A 27,345-nucleotide genomic window follows, 5' to 3' on the forward strand; every position below is an offset into this window, starting at 1 on the left:
TGATAATTTCTCAAAGAGTGAAATATTTCTACCCACAACATAAAAAGGTAGCTAGCTGATACAAAGGGTCTACCAATGGATACTGTTTTGCCTCAGGTTATGTACAACATACAGTGGCAATAACAGCTACTACTTACTTTGCCCTGGAAATGCACTTTCTCAAGTATCTGAGGCATCATGTTTGAATAGAATGAGGATGAACTACTCTTTCATATCTCAGTCCTTGGATTTCCAATGGAGACTGTCAAGATCTGAGAGAGTGGGATTTGGGGGAATCACCAGTTAACTTCACCTGAAGTAGCTGCAACATGATCTCCTATGGATCTAAACTGGAAAATTGAAGTTATTATTGCAATGCTCCTGTACTTCCAGTCCTCTGAACAATCCAAATTCAGCTAGGGGAAATCAGAATAGCTACACAGAAGCTGAATATTTTTTTAAAAGTCTTAAGCAGTATCTTTGCTTGAGAACTTGAGTTTGTTTCATTTAACAGCTTCCTGATGCAAGACAGCCCTAAAAATAAAATAGTAGCAATCTAAAAACCACACTTCACAGGTGACAAAAAGCAAAGAATGGTTTTTAAAAATTCACATAACGATACCAACAACAATAAAAAACCTAACTAGTAATAGCCATTCAGAATTAGTAGGTTGTGTAACTTCCAGGCTATTCCACAAGCATCTGGCTCAAGGAAGAAATATTGTGTATTACCAATGTGTATTATGCTCAGCAACTGGCTAAACTCACAGCAGCAGAAATGCAGCCAACAGCAGATGGAGCTCTTTACAGTGCCTGATAGAGACTGCTGGCCACTTTGAGAGGAGCAGGAAAATGGAGGAAAGAGGGGAGCAGAGGAAAAGAGGAAAGGAAAGTAAAAGAATACAGGGAAATCCTTCCTTCACAGCTCCTTCCTTCTCTCACCCCTTCTCTCATCAACAACATGATCCCTTTCCCTGTTACCCAGGCTCTCCATGCTTCCCTCTTGCCTGTCTTCCAGCAGAATCAAGAGTTTGCCTCTTTTTCCTTCATCCCCTTACTAAGAACCAATCTTTTCTTTCCAGACACCATCTGGGGCCTTATCTCCTAGAGCCATTACATCACCTTTCTCTTTGGATTTATTGACAGTTCTCCAGAGCTGTGCAAAATGCAGATGCTAAGATCACCATCGCTTTGTTAACTGTCTCTTTGATGTCCTTTATCACTGTGCGTGCACTAACATTTTATTGATCTGGTACAGTAATCTTATTGAACAGTGAACCTATCCTTAAAACTTGGGATTTGTATCCTTACAGGTTCTCCTGGAGGGACTGCTCTATTCTGGGATTTTTTTCTCGTCAGATTCTATAGAAACTTTCATTTATGCTGCTATTCCCTTGGTTTTATTGCCAATGCTTCTAGACCTTAGCCAGCATCTCACAAGCCAAGTCTCACTTCACATCTCTAAGGAAAACCTCCATTCATTGTAGCTGTCATGAATCCTTAGCCTAGACTTAGTCCACAGTACAGGGAGGCCTCAACACTATCAAAAAGGCACCTGCTACTTTGTTGCACGTAGGTGGTAGATCACCATGAACTGGAGGTGAGGTAGCGCCTTAGATAACTATGCAATCACACTTGTGGTATTTCATTTATGTTAGTAGAATGGTCTGACAGCAGAATCAAGCCCAATGGCTTCTCCCTTAGGCTAGGCACAGAAGTATAGGTGGCGGAAGGCCAGGGCTAATGGGGCTTAGCCCCCCGAAACGCAGGGTAGTGGGTAGGGCCGTAAGGCAGCCTGGCCGCAGGCTCTGGGCAGCTGCAGCAGGGGTGGGGAGGTGTGAGCACACACAGTGGTGAGGGAGGGAGTGGGGCTGGGGCTGGGGCAGGTGCTGCACAGCCAGGGTGGGGCACAGGATGGAGCCTCAAGCAGCTTGTTTGGGAGGGTGTTGAGGAGGGGGTGGCTCCCGCCACTATGCACACCCCAGGAGGGCATGTGGGGCATTGCGTGTGCCCCCAGATCTGCATGTGAGGTGGGGTGGGCTGCTGCTGTGGGCTAGGGCTGGAGTGGCGCTAGGCTTTTCCCGGCAGGGGCTGAGCCAGGCTGCGTTCAAGGTGGGTGGAAGTGGCACTTGGAGGGGGGTCCTGGCAGGGGCTGCAGCCACCCTGAAATTTGCCATCGACAATTTGCCAGGCCCCCCAGGCTGCAGCAGCCGCTCGTCCCACCCCACACACAGATCTGGGGCACATGTCCCCCCCTCCTGGGTCTCCCCTTGTCCCTCCACCTGGCCCAGCCGGGGCCCCACTCACCCCAGCCCCTGCTTTTACTTGTGCCCTAGTCCTTCCCTCACCGCTGGTGCCTCAATCTACCTCCCTCCTTCCCCCACAGACTTGATTGCAGGGGTGGTGGGGTGGCGTATGTGCGCTTAGCCCCCCCAAATAATTTTTCTCCCTCCACCTATGGACAGAAGTTACATATAAACTGGTTTAAGTAATCAGAAACTGGTTTCTGTAACAGAACAGAAGCTCAGTGCACATAAACCAGTTTCAAAATGGCTGAAACTAGTTTAAGATAAACCTGGTTGAATGTAGTATAAGACTTAACTGATTTAGGTCAAACCGGTTTATGAAATTTCTGTCCCAGCCCCTGTCCTGGTTCAAGTTAAATAACAGTCCCCCAGTATCCCTGTATGCGTTGCAGGCCTGGGCTGGGTAGTGCTGTCTGCTGGAGCAGAGCAGGGTTGGCCCCAGCCCTCTGCTCTGTAGCTGGAGCAGTGATGGCTGGGCTGGCTGACAAGGGGGTGGGTGTGCTGGGGATGCAGACTGATATGCGTAGCGGGGGTGGAGCAGCCCCTGCCAGACTTCCTCACTGAAGTGGAGGAGGCAGGGGTATGGGAGAGCAGGCGCAGACAGAGGGGGATTAATAAACCCTCCTGCCTCCCCTTGCCCACTGGCAGGGATCCCAGCTGGGTTCTGCCCAGCTTTTCTCCCCAACTCATGGCTCAGCGAGGCCCAGGACCCCCAGGGCCTCCCTCCCAGCTAGGGGGTGATCCCACTGTGCCTTCCCAGCTGTTCAGGTTTCACTTGAGGCAGCCCAGGAGCAAAGGCTAGATCAGGGGGAGGGAGGGGAGCAAAATGGCCCCAAGCCCAGTTGGGGACATGCACAGAAGGATTGTGGCAGTGGCTCCATGCTGGCCATGAGCCCCACTGGGCAGAGGGACACAGGCTGGGCGGGTGGGGAGGGGGCTCGAGTGTGTCCATGCTAGACCAGGGCAGAGCTGAGCTGAGCTAAGCCAAACCGAGCATGCAGCTGGGAGAGAAGCTCGTGCCCAGCGACCCCTTCTATCCACTGGACAGCAGTGCCCAGGCTGGCCCTGGACCCTGCAGCGGGCTTACTCTCTCAGCCCCGAGCACAGTTCAGCAGCATGGGCAGCGCCTACCAGTATAGCTAGGGTGGGCCCTCCTGATGGTAGCGGTAGTGGGGAAGCCATAGGAGTACCACCCTGTGCCTAGTGCTTGGTACACAGGGCCATGCTATGCCACTGCTGCTGCTGGGTAGGGGAAGAATGAGCAGTGCACGCACAGCTCAGTGCTTGGTGGCCCATGGGATGTAGGTCATAGCACTCGGGGCTGAGGGGACAAGCCCATTCTGTATGTGCGACTCCCTCTGACACGGCCTTTGTTCCTGGCTGTCCCAAACAAAACCCTAGCCCTGGTGGCTGGGAAGGTGCAGTGGGATTGCCCCCTGGCTGAGCGGGGGGGATCTGGGGGTTCCAGGCTGTGCTGAGCCACACACAGGGGGGGAAAGCCAGGTAGACCCTGCCTGGGGTCCCTGCAGGACAGGGTTGGGGTTTAAACCTCTCCCCAGTCATACTCACCTGGCTGAGGCCTGCTCATGCCGCCCTCCTCAGCTCACCTTCCCTTCAGCTTGAAGGGAAGGGAGGGCTGCTCTAGTGCCCCCCCCCAGCTTCTAGCCTGAGCCACGGCAGGCATGTGGCTGCATTTCCCGAATCAAAAGTGAATGTCTATTCACTTACTTGTTGGTTCAATCTAAGCAGGTTAGACACACCTGCAAAGATTGAATCGATTGAGGCTCAGGCTTTTTGAATTTCTGTACTTAGCCCTGGTGAACAGTTTCATCTTAACAAGAGCTATCAGCTTTTCTCACCTCGAAAACTAAGGTAGCATCATATAAGGTTCTTCTGAAAGCTGAGTAGCCAAAAGCTTTCACTCACACTTCCTTAATTAGCTGGAAGACTATACTTAGGACATTCCCTGTTTCTCAGTAATTCCAATCAGTACCAAACAGCGCTTTTTTGTAGACTATGCTTATCCCACCACAGGTTTGTAGGTTCTTTGAATAGGTATGAATAACACCTTTTGAACATGTGCTTTCTCTTAAAAAGGGTTTAAGGTTAACATAATAACAGTGCATGTGACCTCATGATACTCTATTTATATCTACCCTTTCTGAGCCATATCAGTGCTTTTAATGAAAAATGCTTACTGTTATCAGTCATTAAGGCTGAGCTGGGGTCAGAGGGAGGGGAAATTGGATTCGGTTTTACTGGCCAATGCAATCAGTATTTAAATGCATTTTATTTAACAACAAACCAGTCAAAGTTTAATTACACTTTTACTGGTATAAGTGGTGGAAAACTGGTCTATACCTGTAACAGAACAGAAGTTTGGCACGCATAGACTAGTTTAGAAATGGCTGAACCTGATCTAAGATTTGCCTCTCCTCCAAGGGTAAACGTGCATTCTGTTCGCTACTCATCCAAACAACACTTCTTACAGAAAACCACGTCACTTAGATCAATTCTACCTCAGGCTTTTTTGAATATCTGTACCTAGCCCAGATGTTGGTTCTTTTAGTACTTACTCCTTCTTAGAAGGTTGTAAAGACTGAAGAGCATGTAGTTTATGTGAGAATGGTAGAAACAAGTGCACTGTCAGTTTGTTGTGTCTGAAGACTCTTCCACAAGAATGTTATTCTGTCTTGCATCTAATAAAGCCAAGTCTGTTTCAGGCATTCAGTACTTATCTACTTCCTCTGGTTATGGAGCACCGAGAACACAGTCTCATGCATCCAAAATAATGCATGATAAGGTATCTTTTTCTGTCCCATGAAATCCAGCTGTTGGAAAGTAAACCATGCCATCCCTACTGCTGGGAGGTTGGTTTATTCATTCCCTCCCCAGCATTTTGGCTGGTCCCTGGTGATAATTTAAAACCTTTGGCTCAATCTTTCTTTTTTAGATTGGTATTTGAATGCTTTCCTTAATGTGGTTCTTGTAGCAGCAACAATTCCTGCATCTTAAGTTTTTGTTACTAAGACAGTTGCAAGAGAGCGCTGAAGAGCAATTCACACTGCACTACATCTCACCTCTTCTCCCTAGAGAAACCTTGAAAATTAAATGAAGGCATGGAGTTTCCTTCTGGAGTGAGAATACTCTACTGAAGTTCCATCCAAAAACCCAGAAAACTAGAGGCTTCTGCTGAAATGCCTAACAGAGAGTAAAACATTAAAACGATTAACTGTCAATGTTAGGTTTCAAAGTTATCCAAATGAGATAAATTGAGGCAATTCATGCCTGTTAGAACTGTTCCCTTGTAGCAGAAAGCCCCTTTTCCTTTTGTCTGAATTTGCTCTCCCCTCTTTGAATATTTTTTCCTCTTCTACCTTTTCTTCCGTCCTCTTTCTTTCACTTTAAGATAAGGAATTGTGTTTTAAAATTTGATGTGTGCATTTTGTATCTCCCCTTGTAGTTTGGTATTTTTATCTGTGTGCCATGGCATTTGTAGCTTATATTTTATACTCCTCAACTTTCAACTAAATGTGTTTAGTTTCATAAGTAAGTTATACATTGTAACAATGTTAACAAGGGCAGGAATCAAACTGCCCTTCTCTGTATCAGGCTGGCCCCTGAAAGAGCCAGTGAATCAGTGATTGAATGTGTAACACGGTAGCAGGCAGCAATTAACACCTAAGAAAACTGCAGATCAACCAAGGGAAGAATTCAATAGAAGACAATGTAACAACCAGGAAATCTCAAAACCTCACTGATCAAGGGCTAGAAGCCCTGGTCTGAGTTAATCAATGCCGGGGACCAACTTTTGGGCTGAATATCTCCAAATCGACCACTCCCAGAGCCCTATTCAAAATTCATCAACGGACTCCCAAACCTGCACGTACATGTGGACGACCCCTGGGGCTGACAGATGCCATCCAGTAGCCACTGAGGGGGGAAGTCCCATGAGGGTCAATGACCCCTGGATTGGGCAAACCTGAAAACTGGGGAGTCACCAAAGTCTGCCAAGGACAGATAAAAGGCAGTGAAAAGTGACCCTCAGTGGCACCCTCTTGATCTCCAACTTGACCAGCACCTGACCTGTCCAGCCAGAAGGACCAGCCGGCGACCCCCTTCTGGAAGATAACACCATGCTGAAAGAATCCTCAACGACAGACTCCAGAGCCTGTAGGATAGGTATACCTGACTCTTGTAGCTTGCTACTGTGTGTGTGCATGTGTGTGTGTGTGGAAGGACCAGCCCCAAGGTTTATGATTTAACTCATTACAGTGTTTCAATCTGCCTAATAAACCAGAATTTTAAGGATCCCGAGTTGGACATTTGTAGCCAACACACTCTGATAACACTGCACTGAGGATTTGCCTCACAAGCCTAAGGGACAATAACTTATTCATTTATTTTGAAAAAAGCAGCAAATACTATTAACTGTTGAGACCTTCAGAAAAGCACTGCTACAGCATAGCACCTTATACCTGAACAATATAAAGACCTCTGACCTCTGGTTTCTCCCTTCCACAGATAATATAGAAGGCAGGAAAGGGCGATACCTTAAATGACTTCTGCCTGATTTCAGACTAACACATCTATCTCGCTCTACTCAAAGATAACGTAGTTTACTACGGTCATTTTTGCTTTTGGTTATAGTTTATATTTCACTTTATGAGTATCTGGCCAGTTTTTGGATTCCTTACGTTATACTGAAATACACACACAAATCAAAGAGAAATTATCCACTGACAAAAGTTATTTTACTAACCATTAGGGACAAGGAAATACTCTGTATCTCAAGTTAGAACTACTGCCAGAATTTTCAGACATATAAAATACTTTCTGTAGCCAATGATGTCTGACAAAGACATACTGTAGAGAAAGGTCATCCAAATCAAAACCATAAATAGCGGAATGGTGGCAGAAAATTTTAAAAAACAATTACACTACACATGTTCTTCTCCCCTTAGGACATACAATTCTAATGCTATTCCTTTTTTGTTTTGTTGCTATTCCTTTATTCCTTATGCCAGGAAGACGGAACAGAATTCATATTTTATGACATACGTACACAAATTAGTTCTGTTCTTTCCTAATAGTTTGAATCTGTTCATCTTACATAAATGGTAAACTCATTTGAGCTAAATTAGGGTGCTTCAATTCAGAACATGTCCATCACCCTACAACAGGATTTACTTGTGGCATTCTTGAAACATAGTTTTTACATGAGTGAACTTTAAAGATATGCTGACATGCATCTGTAATATGATTTTGAACTGTTACTATTCCACCTCATAACACTTTTGGCTCCTAGTAAGGAAAAAAAATCAGTGAATATTGTTTTCTTCCTAGTTTGTAAGCACTCTCATTGCAGGCAAGGAACATATGAAAATGTTAGCAGTATGGTTAACTCAGCTCAAGCTGAGTGGTAGCTTGCAAAGTGTTCAATCACCTGTAGAATGCATGCCACAAGTGGCACTAGTAGCCCCTGGGTGTGATGCACATTAGATCATGAAGGGGCAGGCAGCACAGTAGCAGATAGGGCAGGGAGCAAGAAGCAGAGCAATAGATGAAGCAAAGAGCGCAGGGCAGGAAACAGAACAGCAGATCAGCCCGGGGGAGAGGATCGGAGTGGCACTTGGGGTATGTTCACATTCACAGATTTTCACTTTTGTACAAACCCCTAAGGTCAAAGTGACAATGGAAAGCAGAGTCTAGTGCCTGCTTTCTGCAAATGTGTGTGTGATTGCTTTACACTTGCACAAACGGTCAGGAAAAGCAAATTTCAAACTCTATTTATGGAAACCAAAGCAAATTTCCAACTCCCAAGCATGAGTATTCATGGAAACCAACTTTTAAACAGATCAGTAAACAAGACGGACAATGACCTGATTTCCACCCTTCAGAATAGAGCCACGCCTCAACCACCCTGTACAAACACACACTTATATGGTGTCAGGGACTGTGGGTGATGACAGAGATTTGCAGTTCAGTCCATGCAATAAATTTAATATATTTTAAACGGGGCAGGGCAGTCGTTAACAAAAATTCCTTCAGTAGAACCCTGGCAAAGAATTATTTAGAAGAGCCAGTACTGATCACACCCTTCGCAATTAGGAAGGGACATGAAAAGTAAACTCTACACCTCACCAGTAAAATGACTATTCTGAATTCTTCTAGAAATAACATCTTGGACAAGTTTTGTGTGGCCCACAAATTAAAAGTTTTTAAATTCCCTAACCCTGTTTCTAGGCTATTCCTCCTTAAACTACTAACTTTCCCTGAGAGACTCAAAGACTTAGTGGTTTCTTTAAGCTTTCTTCCTGGATAACACTCATCCAAATCAAGAAGCTGAAATGCATTTTAAATGACTTACATGACCATTCACAACTACACCTGTTAAACATTGAGTAGTGAGTGCCTCGGCTTTAAAGGATCTCAGATGGACATGCTCAGGACAGGTTTAAATGAATGAACTCCTACAATGAAAATGCAATGAAGAACTGGGCAACCAGACCCCAGGTTGGAAGGCTTGACTGAGGAGGGATTCATAAATGCTAGGGTTGGAAGGGACATCAATGGACCCCCTCCCCCCCGTAAATTTGTATACTGCCACAAGACCCCCCTCAGCCTTCTCTTGTGGAGGCTGAAGAGTTCCAGGTCCCTCAGCTTTTCCTCATAGGGCCTCATAGTCCCTCAGTCTTTCCTCATAGCTGGATGTGGCGATATGGCACACTATTGTATCATTTTTCAAACGTATATTTTTTCTCTTTTACCAAGATCTTTCAGTTAAAAGGAAAGCTGGGTAACTAAAGCCATGACTCATGTTTTAGACTAGAAACTTGGACTATTTTGATGGAAGCCTCTGATACAGAGTCCACTCCATTAGTGCCTTGAAAGACATATTCAACTGCAGCAGACTTTGATATGTTATCAGATTAGGTCTTACTGGTATGCATCTAATTCTAAACCAGTGTGGCATGTCTATATAAGAGTTGTGTACAGTAACAACTTTACTATATGTTTATACCCATGTGAATTTCTGTTTTACTAGAGCAGGGGTGAGCAAAATGCTGCCCATTTGCTGGATGTGGCCCACCAGGCCATTCTATCTAGCCCACAGGACCCCTAAAAATTAATATTTATCTGCCCCTGGCTGCCTGCCATGCGGCCCTCGATGGTTTTTCAAAAATCAGTAAGCGGCCCTCCACCCAAAATAATTGCCCACCCCTGTACTAGAGTCTGCAATTACCTGAAGTATTATCTCTGAGATGAGGGAACTGCCCCCTTCATCTCAGTGTGGTATTAACTCTGACTCTGGAAAGGGTGTAGAAGGGTGTAGCTTATTTTCAGAACAGTCCTTTCAGGATTACCAGTACCTTTTCTTTCCAATTTGACCTTTACCTGTGAAGAACAAAAAAATCAATGGATCAGTTCATTAGGACCTAAATACAATTAATTATAGTTGCAAGAAATTTAAATCTGTTTCATTACCACATGCTACCATGATTATGAAATGTCCTCTAACTCAAGCCTCCAGGCAGCAGTAAAAAGAGACTTTGCAAAATGGCAGCCTCACCAGTGCCAGAGTACAAACAGAACAAAAACAGCAATCTCATAAGACAGTCTTAAATGTGATCTTAAATGTGATTTCTTCCCCAAAATGTGATGTCAAAACCTGCTCACCCCTACTTTAGGAACAGGCTCATTGGCTCCCAGAAATAATCAGTATAAAATTTTTCCACACTGACATCTACAACCACAGGGGGAAATACTATTGCAGGTGCTTGGGAAGAATAGTTACTGTTATATTTTCTCACTTGATCTACTTAGTTCAGGGAATTCTTATCTCTGCTGCAAACAGATGACCTGAACTACATGTTAGAATAAGAAAGAACAGATGTATTATAGACAGGCAGATATGTCATTCTAATTGCTCGAAGACCATCATGTTAATAGCCAGAAGGCCAATCACAACAAAGCAAAAATGATAACTATGTTCTGAGTTACTACGTGCATCAGAATGAGGGTTTGCATATTAAAAATAAGAGAAACAAACAGTCCTGTGGTGCATACAGTTTACCACTGTGTAGTATCATTCATTTGGTGTTATTAGTTAAAAGCAGACGCGTTAACATTTCCTTCGGGGTGGGGGAAAAACAGGTTTGAAACTGGTTCACTCCTAAGGGATTAAGAAGAGTATTAAAAATAATTTTCTCAAATCTACATATGACTTTGTTTGGGGTATCTTTTTCTCTCCACAAATGTTCTTTAAAAATTGCTAGATAAAACACCTGGAAACAGAAGTCCTGTATTTAAGCATGGAACAGGAACATTGTGGGCAGCAACAGCAGCTGAGTCTGATTAATCTGTAGGTTAACATCAATTTAATACATGTAAACTAGGTAAGTTCCTTTGCCAATAAAGGATGAAACTCTAGACTCACCAAAGTCAAATGGAGGGCAAGGTATTTAAAGCTGCATATCCCTGTTTTCATTAAATGCAGATTTTCTCATATACCAAGGAAGTCGAGGGAATTTACATGTGATTATGTCCTTTGCCCTATTAAAGAAAATATTCAATTTTTAAACTGAACAATTGTTAACAAGCTATTTTTATTGTTTTTGGGGGGCTGGTATTTTGCAATCAGACATGAAAGCTTTCCAGGTTTTCCAAGAAAAGATTCATACATTCTTCTCAGGAAGCAGGTGGATCAATTCAGCTCTGTACATGAGTGTGTTTAAGTGCCTGATACTTCACATGCAAGCTGCCCATCACAAAAAAGAACACATACAGCACACGTAAAAGAAAACATAATTCATCTGATGCCACATAATACTTCAAAACTGAAATGTATCAACATTATGAAAATGTATTGAATTATTATTGTTTGCTTACAATAAAAACATCGTACCGTACTGCTTGACAATAATTCATCAATAAGTTAATTAAATAGAGGCTTAATTTTGAGTTAAAAAAGGAAAGCAAAGAAGTGAGTATTCAGAGAACTGAAAATGAAGAAAAGTCAAATTAAGTTGTAATAGGATACATGATCATCAAAAAAAAAAAGCAAAATATCTACATGAGCATTATGTTTATAGGCATGAGAAACCAGCCAACCTAATTAAAATCTTAGGTTCTGTGGAAGTAACCCAACAATACAACTTGGGCTAGGTGCTACTGTGCAAAGTCTAAGTGGAGAAAAAGTTTAATCAAAGCCTTTTCAATGTGCATACTTTAGGCTCCACATCATGTTTGAGGCTTCCAAAATCAGAACTGGCCACTGGTCCTGGGCCAAGATGAATTAAACTTTCCAACAACCTACTTAAATTAAAACAATAGGGGAAAAAAAGAATATTTTGACATGAGTCTCTACAAAGGAAAACTGCATTTACAAGAACCAGCCACACAGTGGAACCCTTTCTACAAGAATAGATTGTATTTGCATTTAGTTGGTTTGAAGGCAAAAAAATACCCAGTTGCTGTGTAAAACTGTTGTTAGTCATTTAATAGCTAGCCTATTTAATTAAATGTGAAGACTAGCTGTCCATATGATGAGAAATTTATTTTTCTACTTTGTTCATCTTAAAAATATGCTTGTATTTATTCACAACAAAATCAATTTCTGAACTATCCTGTGGCTCTCAGCAAAGCCAAAGTGTAGTTAAGTTCACATGGTCTTGCCTCTATTTTCTGCTACACAAGGCAGCCTGAAGCAGCATTTAAACCCAAAGGTAGCATAGCCACATTCCAACAGAGCCAGGAAGCATCATGCTGCATTCTCAGCAGGTGCACAGGTAAGGCTTACCTGGCAGGAAATCTGTGCTGAGCACAGTGGCACAGCAATGGCACCCTGGGGTGCTGCAACATCCTTTTAATGGTGCCACTGGGTGCTGCACAATATTAGCACTGTTAGGTGTGCAAACACCTACACATGATTCACAAAATAAACTCAGGGATTTCAAACAAGAATCTATATGGCTGCATCCACATGAGCATGGACATTTGTTTCCCCAGGGACAAGTATCAGTGGCACAGCTTGTGCTGCTCCTTGTCTCTGGGGAATGCCTGTGCCCCATGCCTCCTGGCATGTGCCAAGTTACCCTTTGTGGGGTAGGGGATGTTGAGGCCAGTGACTGTGCTGGCCCTAGCAGCCTTACCTGGGGTCCTGGGGGCCTCCAGGGGCTGCAGCCATAGTGCTCCTGCAGCTGGGAGCCTGGTCAGCAGCTGGGGTGTAGCTCCAGCCGGCCAGTCTCTGGTTTTGGATGGTGCGTGCTGCTGCCACACACAGCACCCCGCTTTTTTTTGGTGTGGGTTTTTTGACCTCGGGATCTCCAGGCTACAAGGTAGCAGTGTGAGGAATGCCTGCATGTACATTGTGCAGCACCACAGATAGGTCTGCAGTGCCATTTACTGCACATCCATGCTAGTCTGGACACGGCTTATAGCATCAAAAATGCTCTGAAACCTGGTGTGGTTTTTCTGAGTTCTTTGCAACAGAATAATTGCTCTAATCTTGTGCTGCAGTCAAAAAACAAGTGAAAGCTAAGAACTGGCATTTTCTCAAAGGTGCCTTGAGTCTGAAAAGGTTGAGCACCATTGGTGCAGAGGTTCAGTATGGGGTCCCTACTCTGTACTTGACAACTATAGTAATACCAGCCCTAAAACTGATGGCTGCTTATCAGTTTCGGAGATGCTAATGCAGTGGGGACTCTGAAGCAGCTTGGACTTGGGATGGTTGCATGGTTTGTCATTGTCAGCCCTGATTAAATGCTGCTAGGGCCACGACTGGGATTTGTTTCAAATTTGCATGAAAGATGTGTTTCATGGGAGTTTTGGCCACACATTGACACAGCCTCCAAATTCAGGATAGTCCTGGAAAATCTCAAACAGAAGGGCACCTTCCTGGACCAAACAGGAAGGGGCTAGAGGCTACCCTGCGGTCACAAAGCCCCACCAGGAGACACCTGCAAGTCATGTCAGGTAGGAGGAAAATGAGAGAAGCCCTGCTCAGTAGTTGCAGCCAGGGGCACCTCCTGAGCGTGGTGGTGCACCCTCTGCAAAAAGGCACCGCTGCTGGTGGCATCTGTGGGCAGTTTGCAGTTCCCTGGGGTCTAGACAGAAAGAGGGCTGGAAAACGGTAATTTAAAATTGATTATCATCATTATCTCTGGCAAAGGGGGGGGGCCCTGATACTAGAAGTTCACCGTCTAGATACGGTGCTGCTTGGCAGCCGCGATTACAGGTGGGGAAGTGCCCGCAGCATAACGCAACACCGTGCACGAGTGGGTTGTGCAGTGTAATATCAACACAGACCGACAAGGAGAAATGAGTGTGACCGCGGGTGCGGGAGCAGAGAAAGGCCAGGTGGGCAGGCAAGTGCGTCCTGGGGCAGGTTGGGGCCCTCAGCTGAGGGCAGGGGTCTCAACCTTTTCAGACTCCAGCCCCAACGTCCACACGACTGTTACCTTTAGAAACCCACCAGACTACTGCACACATCGGATTCAACATTACATATTGATTTTAATGAATGTGATGCATCTCCTGGGTGACTTTCAGCAGCCTCCTGGGGCCTGGTATGTAATGTCTACAGACTCCATGGGGGTTGGCAACCCTCGGTCCATCTCGTGTGCGCCCCTGGCAGGGCTGCGGGCGCTGTGAGGGGATCTGGGGCACAGAGGGAAGTCCCGAGCGCCATTAAAAGTGCAAGCCCTGTTGGTCGAAATACGTTTCGTATCTTAAGGATCGGCGTTTTGATTTGAGTAGGGGTGAAATCTTTGCAATAAGAGTTCAGATCTTATTTTGCAAAACACTGAGGAACTCAGGGCTGAGACTGGCGGACCCCAGGGCTGCAGCGTGTCCACCCTGGGGTGCGAATGGCTTCTCCAGCAGTAGGGAGCGGCCCCATGACAACTGGGGCGCGCGTGCCAGCAGCCCCCTCCCTCCACTGCCATGTTTAAAGGGTGCTTTGAGCGCTCCCTCCTCCCAGAGACGCGCCCTGAGGCGTCCGAGCGCTGCCCCACCAACGTCTCCAACGGCCTCCGCACGCCCCGCCCCCTTCCCCGCCTTCTCGCCTCCCATTGGCGGACGCGTCCCTCGCGGACGCCCAATCCCCGCCCGCAGCGGTTCCCGTGGCAACCGTACACTACACTCGCGCGCGCTGCGGGCCCCCTGGCGCCATGAGCGGCCGCGGCTACAACTACAGCTACAGCTACAGCGCGGGGGTGCTGGTCGGCAACTGGAACGAGGACGTGTGTCTGGAGGAGGTACCGGAGCCGGCCCCGGGCAGAGCGGGGAGAGCAGCGGGCTGCTGCAGAGGGAGGGGCCCAGCCCGGGCGCAGCTGCACTGAAGCTGGGGCAGGAACTGGGAGGCGGGGGCAGGGAAGTGGGATGGGGGGTAGCTTCCAAACGGTCTTTCCCCAAAACATGGGAGCCTTGTTGAACCTGCCAGAGCCCCACTTACTCTCCCACTCTGTGTGGCAACAGGGCCTCCTGAAAGACTTTCTGCACAAGAGGGAGCGAGGAGAGCTTCTCATCCAGAAGTCGCGGAGCCTAAAAAATAACCTGCTGAAGAAGGTAACGTTTTCTCCGGGCTGGACCGCAAACACAACGGACACGTACAGCGCGACTCAAACCATAACTGATGCTAACCCCGCAACCCCCTTTGTTGCCCATGTATTGCTTTGGGACAATTGCTCCCCCCACGACTCCCGTTTGTTGCTTTGGGACAAACGTGACTTCCCTGCATCTCGGTAAAGTGAATACAGGCAGTCCTCCGACTTACAACACAATTGGTTCCTGAAAAACACATCTTAAGTCGAAATGTCGTAACTCAGAACCAATTTTCTCATAAAAAACAATGTTATAAATGGGGGATTGGTTCCTGAACCAAGGCCCGATACCCTATTTTCACCAAAAATACCCCCAGAATTTTGTACTGGATCAATTATAGATAAGTAATAAAGCTACATTAATGTATTTATATTGTAAATAGCAATCATATTGATTTGGAAGGACTTCTTTGAGGTGACTTTGCTGGACTTTTTGAAGGGTTCCTGGCTGGAGTCTTCTCAGGAGTCCTGGCTGCAGGTTTTTCTGGAGTCTCGTCTGCTTTCGTAAAGAAAGTGTCCAAAGAAGTTTGGACAGATGTTCTCCAGGGAGAAGAGCGTTGCAGCGACCTTGTTCGCTGGCATCGCATCGCATCGGATCAAGCGTTGTAAAGTCAAAACTGACGTCATAAAGTTGAAACAGCGTGTCGATTTATAAACATTGTAAGTGCGAAACGTTGTAACTCCAAAGGTTGTAAGTCAAGGACTGCCTGTACACTGCTTATGGGCAGAGCATCTTTCAGCAGCGCTGCCTGCTTTGTCATTCCACTGAACTCCAGTTCAGGGAACAGGAGTTCCCTGTTTCCTTTGTAAGAAATTGTTTTCCGTGTCATATTTTCATAGACATTAGAGTTAGAGGCTGATTGTTTCTGAAGCAGCTAAAGGGAAGCTGCTGTGCACGGGCTGCTCTGGGAAGCCTTGAAGGTAACAGGATCTAGTCACCCCAGGGTTTCTCTCCCATTATTTTCAAGGCTTCTAAGGATGCTATTACAAGCCTTTGAAAATGAAGGGAGCAGATTAGTTTCAGGACTGCTGATACTGAAGAACTGAGGGAGCTGTAACTGCTGCTTACTGAGCACTGTGTGCCATCAGCAGTGTGCTATTAAGAGAGAGCTGTGTTAGAAGAAAGGAGGGTTATTTATTTATTTTTTTGTGGGATAGAGGATAGTATCTCTTATTGAAGCAACTGGATAATTGGGAGAGGTATTACACATGTTTTCAAGCAAAGTGCCCTTCCTCAGGTCTGGGAAAGAAGCAGAGACCACCAAAGCTAAATACCAGCTAATACAATGCCTTTTGTTTCAGCTGGTTTCAGGACTTCTATTATTTTTCAAGGTTTCTAATAGCAGTCCCAAACTAACTGTTAGAAGCTTTAAAAATGAGGGGAGCTAGTCAGTTTGAGGGCCACTAATACCACAGCACCAACATTGAATACTCAGCTGTTTACAGTAAGTGTGTCTAAGTGCATAATACAAAGGCTAAAAACACAGTAGTCCCAATACAATGTACTTCATTTAAGTGTGTAGCTTTGGGACTGAAAAAAGGCTATGCAGTTGAATGGAGTATGGTGTATTGGGACTACTGTGGTTTGTTTCTGAAATTCTTTTAACACTCAGAGCAGAAGGTCAGTCTTTTTAATCAAATCATTTTATACTGAAATATGTATATCTTAAATTAGATCCCACTATCCATTTCTAAGGATGGATTTGTTCACTTTGGAGACACTGTGATGCTTGTGAACCCTGATAACAACAAATTGCCTATGGAGAATTACCCTGCAGTGTGTGGCAATCTATCTCTGGCAGTGCTTCCAGATGAAGTAGCAGTGCATACGGCTGATTCATTACAAGCCTCCTGTGGAGTGAGCGCCATCAAAAGCATGAACCCAGTTGGTCGAAATACATTTCGTATCTTAAGGTTTGGTGTTTTGATTTGATTAGGGGTTAAATCTTTGCAATAAGAGTTTAGATCTCATTTTGTGAGGTAGGCAATGAAGTTTGGTGAGATTTAAATTACCATATAGAGTAATATTCTGCTTATTTCAGATAGATGACTTAACTTTTATTACTCAGCTATGCTTCTATACCACATGAACCAGTAATTCCAATGAAGTCATCAAATTACAATCAGTGTAAAACTGGTGTGAGAGTTGAATCAGGCTCACTTTATTTATTTTTACTGAACTATCAAATAGTTTTAGATTCAGTAAATGCCCAGCTCTTTATTACTACAGAGCCAAACATCAGTTGTCAAAACATTTCCAAATATCCAATAGTAATCTCATAAGTACATTCTAAGCATTAGTTATTTTTTCTGATCACAATTTTGCATATAAAGATGCTGACACATGATTGTTAAATCTTACATCTTTCCTGCTTATGCGCAGGCACACAAAAGAATGCGCACAGGGCCGCTCTGTCACCGAACATATACAATGTAGACTATAATCTTTTCATAGTTCCTGAAAATGTTACAGATGATGATGGCACACTTAGATTGGAAACTGTTTAGGATAGAGAGACTGCCTTTTTGCTAAGAACAAGCATAGAAGGGTTGTAACCCGTGACTAGGTTGCAAAGCAATACCTACATGCATATATTTAACAAGAACAGCAATAGCTAATATTATAACCAGTTCTCCACAAGCCTAATTCAGCAAAGTCCAATGGACTTAGGCAAAATTTAGGTACCTTTATTCTAAACCTGTGATTCAAAAAGTCCATGGTCAGCTGTTGCCTATCCTTAGAGGTTCCAATACTTGATAGGCACTTCATTCTAACCCCAGGTGCCTAGAGCTGTGCTTCTAGCTAGCCAATCACACCACAGACAGAGATGTTGAGGTTGGTCAGTATAGCTGTATTGCCCCATTTCCAGATCTGCTATGAGCAAGGAGGAGTGGTGTAGACATAACCTAAGAAAATTAAGTGTTGTCCTCCTACTGGTATTTAAACATCCTACCTCCTCTATGCTTTTTAAAAAATCACAGCCTGAACTGATGTCTTTAAAAAAAATCCAATATTTCCCAATATATTTCACAGCAATAATCTTAATAAGGCTCACCTATAAGAAAAATAGTTCTAAGCATGAAAAAGAATCACTGCAGATTTCATATTTATTTTTCCCCCCTCTGTTTTAATAGCGTGGAAGGAAATTCAATGGGTGAACCCATTAGATTTGGACAGAATTTTGGTCTGGGAGCAACAGGGGGTTTTGCAGATCAAATGGTAAGTCAGAACACATGTAGACTACAACTGGAGAACGTGTCTGTACTGTAAAATTCAGTTACCGTAGAGATTCTGTGCACTGTTTCTTCCTGCAAGAATATATGCAGCAGTTATACTAAAAATGAATTGTGCTGAACCTGCGGCAATCTGTGCTGAGAAGAAATAATCTATATGTAGTACATCACTCAAAATTATTATCGTGCACACACATTGGCCAGATATCCCAGGTTTGCAGAACAGACCTCAGGTCAGATTTTAATTTAGATTATGCCATCCATCATCATTGCAGAGCAACTCCAGTGAAAACTGCACCAGTATAATTGTGATAAGAATCTGGTCTCTTTTCTTGAGCAGTAAGAATGACTGCCATTTTGTCATTGCATAGCATCCCAAAAATCTGCAGCACAGCAGCACCTCTCACAACAATTAAACCATCTGCTTTCATCCTACCAACATCAGAGCTGTTCACAAGGGAAGTGAAGTTCTTTTCCTGCATGCTGAACAAAGAGAAGCACACTACACAAATACTTGAAGCAGTCTCTGGTTGGGAGCTGAGGGCCAGATCTTCAGCCCATCTTAACCTTTTTACACTACCCCTTAAAACAAGCAGCAGGGAATTTCTTTGTAGAAAACACAGGTGGAAAAACCATCCCGTCCTTTAATCCAAAATATTCTGTTTAGAGATTTTGCACTTTGTAAGGTTATGCCTCTTCAACACGTGCATCTTTTACCCACATAATGTCAGTTAACTTATTTTTAATATTGCCCAGGCAGCATAAAATATTATGAACTGTATCTGGTGGACTATTTCCGCCTTACCTATGTACATTTTCTACTTGCATAGAAGGTGCCATATACAGTGTTAGCCACATAAGATACCTATGGGTAAGGTGGAAGATACAAGCCATGAAAAGGGTACTAGCTATTTACCAAACTACACTGATTTCAGTATAATAGGCTCAGTTGAAAGGGATGTTAATAGGGCTGCGCGAGGCTTTGGACAGAGTTTCAGATCCGGAGAAGCTTTGGACGCTTTGGGGTCTGAAGCAGCACATCTGGGTCGAAGCGCTGGCATCGTTCGGCTTCCCGAAATGGTTCGGAGCTTCCGAAGAGCTTCAGATCCACCTTGGAGCTGCCTCGGAGATCCGGCCATAGAGTATAATGGGGAAACAATAAAATATCTATAACTTTGTTGTTTTTTGTCTGATTTGGATGAAATTTTCAGGAGTGGTAGACTGCAGAGAGCATGAAGCCTGCCAAGTTTCAAGACGATTGGTGCAGGGATTTGGGGGTAACAGCACTCCAAATTATTGAAATCAAAACTCCTGTCACCACATCTGCCAGCTGTGGAGGAGATCGGTGCAGGGGGTTGTGGGGCCCTGCACCCCTAGCTGCTGACAGGCAAAACTTGTGCCAAGACTGTGTCTGTCTTGGGGCAGTTGACTGTCTGTATTGATGCTTTCTTCTCCTTAGCCTGGTTTTGTAGGTGCTAATTGATGCTCATTAAGTCGTTATGTAGTAGCTAGGTCCTGTGTATTGAGCTGGTCCCTGAGTGAATCATGATTGATTGTTAAGTGGTAACATAGCAGCTTAGCAGCCAGGCCTGCAGCAGTGTCTCCCCTCCCCACCCCAAGCTCACCCCAAGTCCCACAAGCACCCATGGCACGAGTTTTGATTGTCGGCAGCTTGAGAGGCACTTCCCCCCCAAACCACTGCACTGATCTTCTTGAAACGTGGCAGGCTTTGTGGCTTCAGTAAGAGCTACCAGCCCTGCAGTTTTGACCCCCCTGTGTTGTAACACAGACGTGACAGGAGTTTTGCTTTCAGTATTTTGGGGTACAGTTGCCCCAAGCCCCCTGCACCGATCTTCTTGAAACTTGGCAGGCTTTGTGGCCTCAGTAAAAGTTACCATCCCTATAGTTTTCACCCTGCTATGTTGTAACACCTAGACGTGACAGTTTTGCTTTCGAGAATTTGGGGTGCTGTTACCCCCAAATCCCTGCACTGATCGTCTTGAAACTTGGCAGGTTTCATGCTCTCAGCAGAGGCTACCATCCCTGCAAGTTTCATCCAAATCAGACAAAAAACAACGAAGTTATAGATATTTCATTGATTCTCCGTTATACCTTATAGCCAGATCTCCGAGGCGGCTCGGAAGCTTTGGAGCCGCTTCAGTCGGATCGAGGTGGAAACCCGGTCCGGAGCTCCGGATCGGATCACAGCCATCCGAAGTGGCCGGATCGGATTGCTGTCGACTCGCAGAGGCCTAGATGTTAACCTGTCTGCTAATCTATATGGGAACAGTCTCCTTTCACCTGTTCCCACTCATTAAATCCAGTTACCTTGCAACTCAGAGTCCAGCTGTTTGCTCCATTGTTTAAAAACCACAACACTGAGATAGCCTAGAAAGGGTATCTGCTGGTCTTGCATGTTGTGGGTAATTTTTTGAATATCAAAGGAGTCCACTGTATGTGGCTTAGACTGTGTCCAAATCACACTCCTCTTTACAAGTAAACAGTCTGAGGCATTTAGAAATTGTTTTCCTGACCAATATTAGTCTGCATTTCTGATCATCACTGGTCTGAAACATGAGGCCTGTTTAAAAGACCTAAGGCAAATTTGCAGGGACCCAGAGGGTTTTCTTATTTGAAAGACAGAGCTTTTTACAAAATGAGCATTTTAAATGCCTCATTAATCACCACAGTCCATTACCACCAGAAAACAGATGTTTTGAATTCTTCCCTTAAGTGAAGGAAAGGTTTTATAATGAGAGGATCCAGATTCTTTGAAAGAAAGTTTGTATTTTTTTAAACTAAGTATATTGTTAGTCTATCAGTCAGAGTCAAGGAGAAGGATGCTAGCACATTTTAACATTGTGTTTGCTCACAAGTTAGGAACACAGAAACCAATGCAAAGTATACATATGCCTTTGACAAAATAAAATCACCACAGATGCTATGGGTAGATTCCTACCTCTCTCCCTCTACCCCTACTTCCCCCATCCAAAACCTTGTTTGTGTTACAGAGAATCTTTTAAATACAGATTTGCCTACTGATTATGCTTTTGTATTCACCAGTTCTGTTTGACTACAACATGACCAATCCACACATTGTTTAGCTGGAAGAACTCTAAATTGGGATTTTGGGCTACTTAATGGGTATTTGACTGACTTTCCACAAGCAATGATTCTATCTGGGCTGTTGTAAAGACACTTCTTTTTTACAATTGCAGTACATGCTGGGGATAATCCAGCATCCATTCAATAACTGGAAGTTTGAATAGGCCCATTAAGAGCAAAAGCACATATTTCTACAATAAAGATACAATACTACTTTTAGAATATAAAAGGTAACCCTTAATGGCATATATTATTTTTACAACTTTTCATGTACTTTTTGCTTGCATTTAGATTCTGTGCTCCAGAAAAATAATTTTGTAAGAAATTTTTGAGAACTACATGAGCGATTTTTTAAAGTTATATTTTAACAATGTGACATTATTGATAAATGTGAAATATTGTTTCTGGTTATCTTTTAAATTATAAGTTTCATTCACTTAAACTTACGTTGTCATTAACTTTCATTTCCATTTATAGTTATATCTAGGAAGTGACCATAAATCATTTATGAGGTTTGCTAAAAAATCATACCTTCAGCAAGTGTTTTTGACAGATGAACTCTCTTATCTGACTTGTTGGCAAGCTACCTTTTTGGATCCACAGCTGCGCTTAGAATATGAAGGATTTCCTGTTCCTGTAAGAAATGATAAATAATTTATATTATGAGGGTTTAATTAAGCTAATAAAACAAGTGGTTTAAAGAAACTACAGTGATTTTATTCATTATAGCACTTTCAGAGCTGCATGGTGAGAAGCATTTTTTTTAATATATAAACTATGAATTGTAGGTTTTTGAGGGGGATCAGTCTTTTGTTAGATCAATTATATATAATGGTTAGAACAGGGAATTGGGATCCAGAACTCTTGGCTTTGAGGTTCAATTCCCAAGTGATTTCAGAGGAATTATTCTGTCCAGAATTTTCAAAAGCACCCCCTCATTTTTGGTAACTTAGGTTTTGGGAATTGACTTGCACGAGCATCTAAATTACAGGTATACTGAGTACTCAACTCTATTGCTGTTAAGAACAGCTGTGGGTTCTTAGGAGTTTTCACAGTTAGGCCCCAAAAGGTTCCAGCAATCCAGGCAGCCAATATCAATAGCCACTTTGAAAACTTGGCTGTTCACTCAGTGAATGTCTTGTATGGGCACAGTACTTAGCTATCACACACAGTTGCTTGAAGTCAGCTTAATATTTTTAAACTGCTTTGAGATCCTTTGGTCAAAGTTCCTAGGGTCACTAAGATCCCTTGGTGTAAGTGCAAAGCAATATTATTCTATTACAAAAAGAACCATTCTTCTGCCAACTTTTAATCCACACACTTGATTAAAATTAAGTTTTTCAAAACAAATGTCCCATTTTCAGGGCTGTTTTAAACAGGTTAATTTAAAGTTAATCTTGTTCTGTTTTAAAAAAAAATACTAAAGTGCTCATTATAAATATTTAATAATACTTTAAAAATCTATTTATGAAAATGCAAAGGCCTCAGTTCTGGATTGTGCTTCAAGCCAGCTGGAGCACTCCACCAACAAGCACCCAGTGTAAGAGCATATGACCAACAGAACAGCCAACCTTGGCTTATTTTGATGGTCCCCGCCATGGGGGTGTGGCCAGGAACAGATGCAGTGTATTGGAGGATGGAGGATGTATGGCCCAAGTGCTTTGCATTCAGCTGTTCTGGGCTAGCGGACACATGCAGTTAAGGCATAAAATAATTAATGTTCACAGTCCTTGGAAACTTCAAAATCAATGAGGTACAAAACAGCCCCGAGTCAGAAGCTTTTGTTTTTAACAGATTTAGATTCAGTAAATAAAAAGTTAACTTTAATGGCAGAAAGTATTCAACAGTCATCTTTAAACTATTAAATTAATTTTCTTGGGTTTTTTTCCCCCCAGGCAAACAGTAAACTCCTTATCACCCACTGCCATACAAATCGGGGCTTAGCTGTGCCTAGGAACTATTGGATAAGGTAAGTGTGGTTTATGGAAACATAAATTTTAGGGGTGTTTTTTTAATCATGACATGATGATACACAAGTTCAGTATATAAAGAAATAAAGTAAACAGTGAGACAACTGCACTGGGTACACAGTTAGCTGGAAAATAGAAAGGACTGCAAAACCTTTTTCCTTTCTCTCCCAATCACATGCACATACACACCATCCCTCCTTGTCATTGTTAAACTGTAACTTATTGTTGTTCTGTGTCTTTAATCTATTAGCGCAATCCTTTTCACATATTTCCTTTAATAGTATCAACTCACCATCACATTTCCAAACTTTCCAGTTTGTGGATGGTTCAGCTTTTCCTTTGACATGCTGACCAACTGTAGCCATGGGAAGATCTAGGATATTGAAAAGAGGGGGTACAGATGGTGTGGCACCACATTATAACACAAAACATGTTTTTCTCCAGTTAAACTAGAAGCTTTACTAATAAACTAAGAGGCTAGCATTGTATTATTCAGTTTAAGATCAAAGCAGAAATAAATATAACTATTAGAATGTGCAATAACTTGCTAGAGTATATATTACATTTTAAAAAACACAACAAACTATGTGAAAAATACTCAGAAGTTATTTTGTCATTAGTTTTATAATTATTATAGTTAAATGTACATTTCTTATTCAGATTCATTAAACAAAAGTTAGCCTTCTTGAGCATTTTGACAGTGCCTCTAGTCTAGTACTTCACTGTCAACCATTTCTACACCTGAGCTAATATTACCACACCTGAGTAAAAGTTTTTAGCTAGAACACAAAAGTGTTTGCAGGTCTGTGAAACGGGAGAGATATTACCAGAAAAGGATAACAGACAGCAATATTAAAGAATAAAGGATAGTTTGAATAGTGGAATATCAAGACTATTAAAAAGAATAGAGGGTCATTAACACCTGTGGAGTGGAGAGAGATTAGCAGGAATCAGGGAGATGATGATAAACTATGAAGTCAATTCCCCTTAAGGGGGTGATCCTCCAGGCCCAAAGGATAACAGTCCCTGAGAGAAGCAAGGGGGGTAAGAGTGCTTAGAAACCCCCTTGGCTCAGCAAGGGCACACAGGAATGCCTGAGGACTAAAAGGGGGTCGTACAACCAGTGGAAGGGAGGAGCTATCACCAAGGAGGAGTACTCCTCCTCGGCCCGGGAGTGTAGGAGGGCTATTAGGAAGGCCAAGGTAGAGATGGAACTCAGGCTAGCGTCCAGGATTAAGGACAACTAAAAATCCTTTTTCAAGTACATTGGGAGCAAGCAGAGGGCACCAGGCGATGTAGGGCCCCTGCAAGACACAAACAGTAATCTGGTGGCCACGCCAGATAAGAAAGCTGATATTTTTAACAGTTTCTTTGCTTCTGTTTTCCTGAACAGGGACCAGGATATCCCACCTACCAGAGGTAGGGACAATCTTGGCGATAGCTCTATCAAGCCTCCAGTCAGCGCAGATGTAGTTAGGGATCTTCTGGAAGGGCTAGACATTTTTAAATCTGCAGGTCCAGATGCCCTCCACCCAAGGGTGTTGAGGGAGCTGGCGGGGGTCATCGCGGAGCCCTTGGCCCGGCTGTATGAGCATTTGTCCTCGCCCCTACCTTGGGCAAATTCAAGAGGAGGTTGGATGATCACCTGTCTGGGGTCTTGTGAACCCAGCATTCATTCCTGCCTGTGGCAGGGGGTCAGGCTAGATGATCTGTTCAGGTCCCTCCTGACCCTAGCTACTATGAAACTATGAAACTATGAGCACTGCCTGAATAGAAATGTTGCAGCACCTCCCAGTCAGTTGGTTTTGAAGTGTGGGTAGAACAAGAATCAAATGGGGGTGTACAACTGCATCACTGCATGCACCCCCTGATCCTCCCTGGATGATAGTCCTTAATTTAAAGAGAAAATTGGGCCTGCAGTAGTGTTCTAGATAAGATGTAAAAATAGTAAAAATAGTGCAGAAAACTGACTGGCTCTTATCCAGGTGATTCTCAAACTAAAATTAATGAAACAATTCATACTAATGTAATATATGTATTGCATTAGTATTGATCATTCATTGTTATGTTTTATAACAATTGTTTCCTTTTAATTCCAAGCAAGATTCAAGGTCTCTACTATTAGACCCTAAAGGATGCTTTTCAGGTGATGGTGAAGTGGTGAAAAGTGGCCACAGTATTCCTCAACCTGAGACCCTCTTGTGTCCTTGCAAAGCCCCCAAAGTTGTCATTTCTAGCTGAGGAAGAGCCTGTTGCCATTGTACCTGAGGGCAATGGATCCACTAAATCGGCATATGTTCTTTAGGGCTGACATTCATTGGTGGGGCTCCTGCAACTCTGGAGGTTAGCTAGATGATTTTTGTCATTTTTAATTTCTGAAATTGTGGTGCAGACATAACAGTTTTTAAAAACATATAATATATCTGAATAAGCTCAAACAAATGTTAGCAGGACTATTTGCAAATTGTTTAGAGCAGTAACATACAGTTTTATGGACCTATTCAACTCTTAATTCAACTCTTTTATAGACCCATTCAACTCTTATTATTAAGATATAATATGTATACCACTGTACCTCTTCTCTTTTTCTCTACAGTTCATACTTTGGAAAGGAATATGAAGTCATTTGTCACACTTATCTGGATTCCCATAAAGCTGAAGAAGATAAGAATTACTGGATAATAGTTACTGGGAATCCCAGTGATGAAGAAAGTACTATGTTTGATAGACCTAAGCCACTCTCAGAGGAGACAAGAGAGCATCCATCAGAGGAGACCAGAGATCGAGAAATGAAATTTATGCCGGAACATAATAAAATGGAGTAGTCCAAGATGAAACATTTTTATTTATGCTTTTCTAAAATGAAAAATCTAATCTGATAGGAATAATTGGAGCTTCTAATGCATTTTGTGGCTTTTCTGTTCTCATTTTATTTTAAAACACAGATTCTTTTACTTTAAAAGTAGATATGACAGTCTGCCATTAGTTACACTATCTACAGTGAAATCAGTGGGTTTGCATAAGACTTTGGGCAACAAATTTTGGTTACCTCCGCATAACCTACCCTCCATTATTTTTCTTAACTAAGTAAGGATTGATTTTCGAATTTGACATGTGTTAGTAATACTGTAGCAGAAAACTTTAAAACTAACAGATTCGCCTTATGTTGTTAGCCCTAATAACTTACTTAATACTTTCTTGCAAATAAGGCAGTGCTTGTATTTTTAAAGCAGGGGGTTACAATAGTTTCCAAGCCATTAATAGTCAAAGGCATATCAGAAAGAGACTTTCTTGCTTTACCAATTAAGACATTTTTATCAGTGAATGTCTTCCTTATCTTGGCCAACTTCATATAGGCATCATATAGGCTTTATTTAAAAAGCATGAATCAGGCCTCAAAAAGATCATGAGTTTGGCTTTAAAATGATGAGATTTAAAAAGGAAAACCAAAAAATGATATAGTTGAGGCTTTTACATTTGCCTTTAGGATTCAGAGCCAGTAAGAGTTATGTATTCAAGGCCAAAAATCTTAGTTGCTTATTTTACATAAAAGTTGAGATTGTCACGAGTACAAGACATTGTGTTTGAAGAAGCACCAAGTACTGTAAGATTCATGATAACATCAGAAGAACCACCATACCATTGACAATAGGTTTCGCAACAACTTTCATAAATTACAGTTCAACACTGCACCACACATAATGAAGCTGAATGTTTGCAGATTGCTTTTTGTCTGAAAGAGCTTCATAAACTTTGTACAACTAGGAATCAGACATCCGCAGAATGGAAGAACAGCAGGACCCGGGCAGGCTGTTGGTGCAAAGCAGGGGAAACTGGGGAATTCTTGGTTAAGATATCAGGATAAATCTCCCTTGGAAGAAATTCCAGTGGATTTTTATGGCTGTGCAAATTGGACAATACTTTGTTTTTTAAGGTTTAACTGTTATAAGCACCACAGAACTTTATTTTGGCAGAATGAAGGCTAAGTTGTACCTGTCGTGAATCAATTTTTCCCCCCAGACAATTGGGTTCAAACCTTATTCCTAAACTTTTAAGCTATTAGCTTTGTGCAACAACAATAAAAGGAACAAAATAAAGTTTCATTTGCAACTGGCTGCATGGGCTATTTGTAACTGTTTTGGAAGT

The 27,345-nt window shown here is 43.0% G+C and overlaps 1 protein-coding gene and 1 long non-coding RNA gene across 2 annotated transcripts in view; one reads left to right on the forward strand and one right to left on the reverse strand.

Moving 5' to 3' along the window:
- The first annotated feature begins 14,413 nt into the window (after window positions 1-14,413).
- On the forward strand, window positions 14,414-27,314 carry CFAP161 (cilia and flagella associated protein 161). Its single transcript, XM_006274031.4, has 7 exons — window positions 14,414-14,545; window positions 14,766-14,855; window positions 16,566-16,804; window positions 18,026-18,110; window positions 21,707-21,865; window positions 23,125-23,198; window positions 25,796-27,314. The coding sequence occupies exons 1-7, from the start codon at window positions 14,459-14,461 to the stop codon at window positions 26,022-26,024; spliced, it is 963 nt and encodes a 320-aa protein (XP_006274093.1). The 5' UTR covers window positions 14,414-14,458; the 3' UTR covers window positions 26,025-27,314.
- LOC109280694 (uncharacterized) overlaps window positions 23,491-27,345 on the reverse strand; it is a 31,588-nt gene continuing 27,733 nt past the window's right edge. The window contains exon 3 of the long non-coding RNA XR_009455561.1: window positions 23,491-23,572. This is a non-coding gene — a long non-coding RNA (uncharacterized LOC109280694). The remainder of the gene's footprint in view (window positions 23,573-27,345) is intronic.

Source organism: Alligator mississippiensis, chromosome 11 (genome assembly GCF_030867095.1).
Source record: "Alligator mississippiensis isolate rAllMis1 chromosome 11, rAllMis1, whole genome shotgun sequence".
NCBI classification, from domain to species: Eukaryota; Metazoa; Chordata; order Crocodylia; family Alligatoridae; genus Alligator; species Alligator mississippiensis.

Bases quoted from the DNA above. Each gene is read 5' to 3' on its own strand.
- CFAP161 (XM_006274031.4), top strand. From the start codon at position 14,459: ATGAGCGGCCGCGGCTACAACTACAGCTACAGCTACAGCGCGGGGGTG. The intron at 18,111-21,706 runs GTAAGTCAGAAC...TTCCATTTATAG, and splicing joins GGGGTTTTGCAGATCAAATG to TTATATCTAGGAAGTGACCA. The intron at 23,199-25,795 runs GTAAGTGTGGTT...TTTTCTCTACAG, and splicing joins CCTAGGAACTATTGGATAAG to TTCATACTTTGGAAAGGAAT.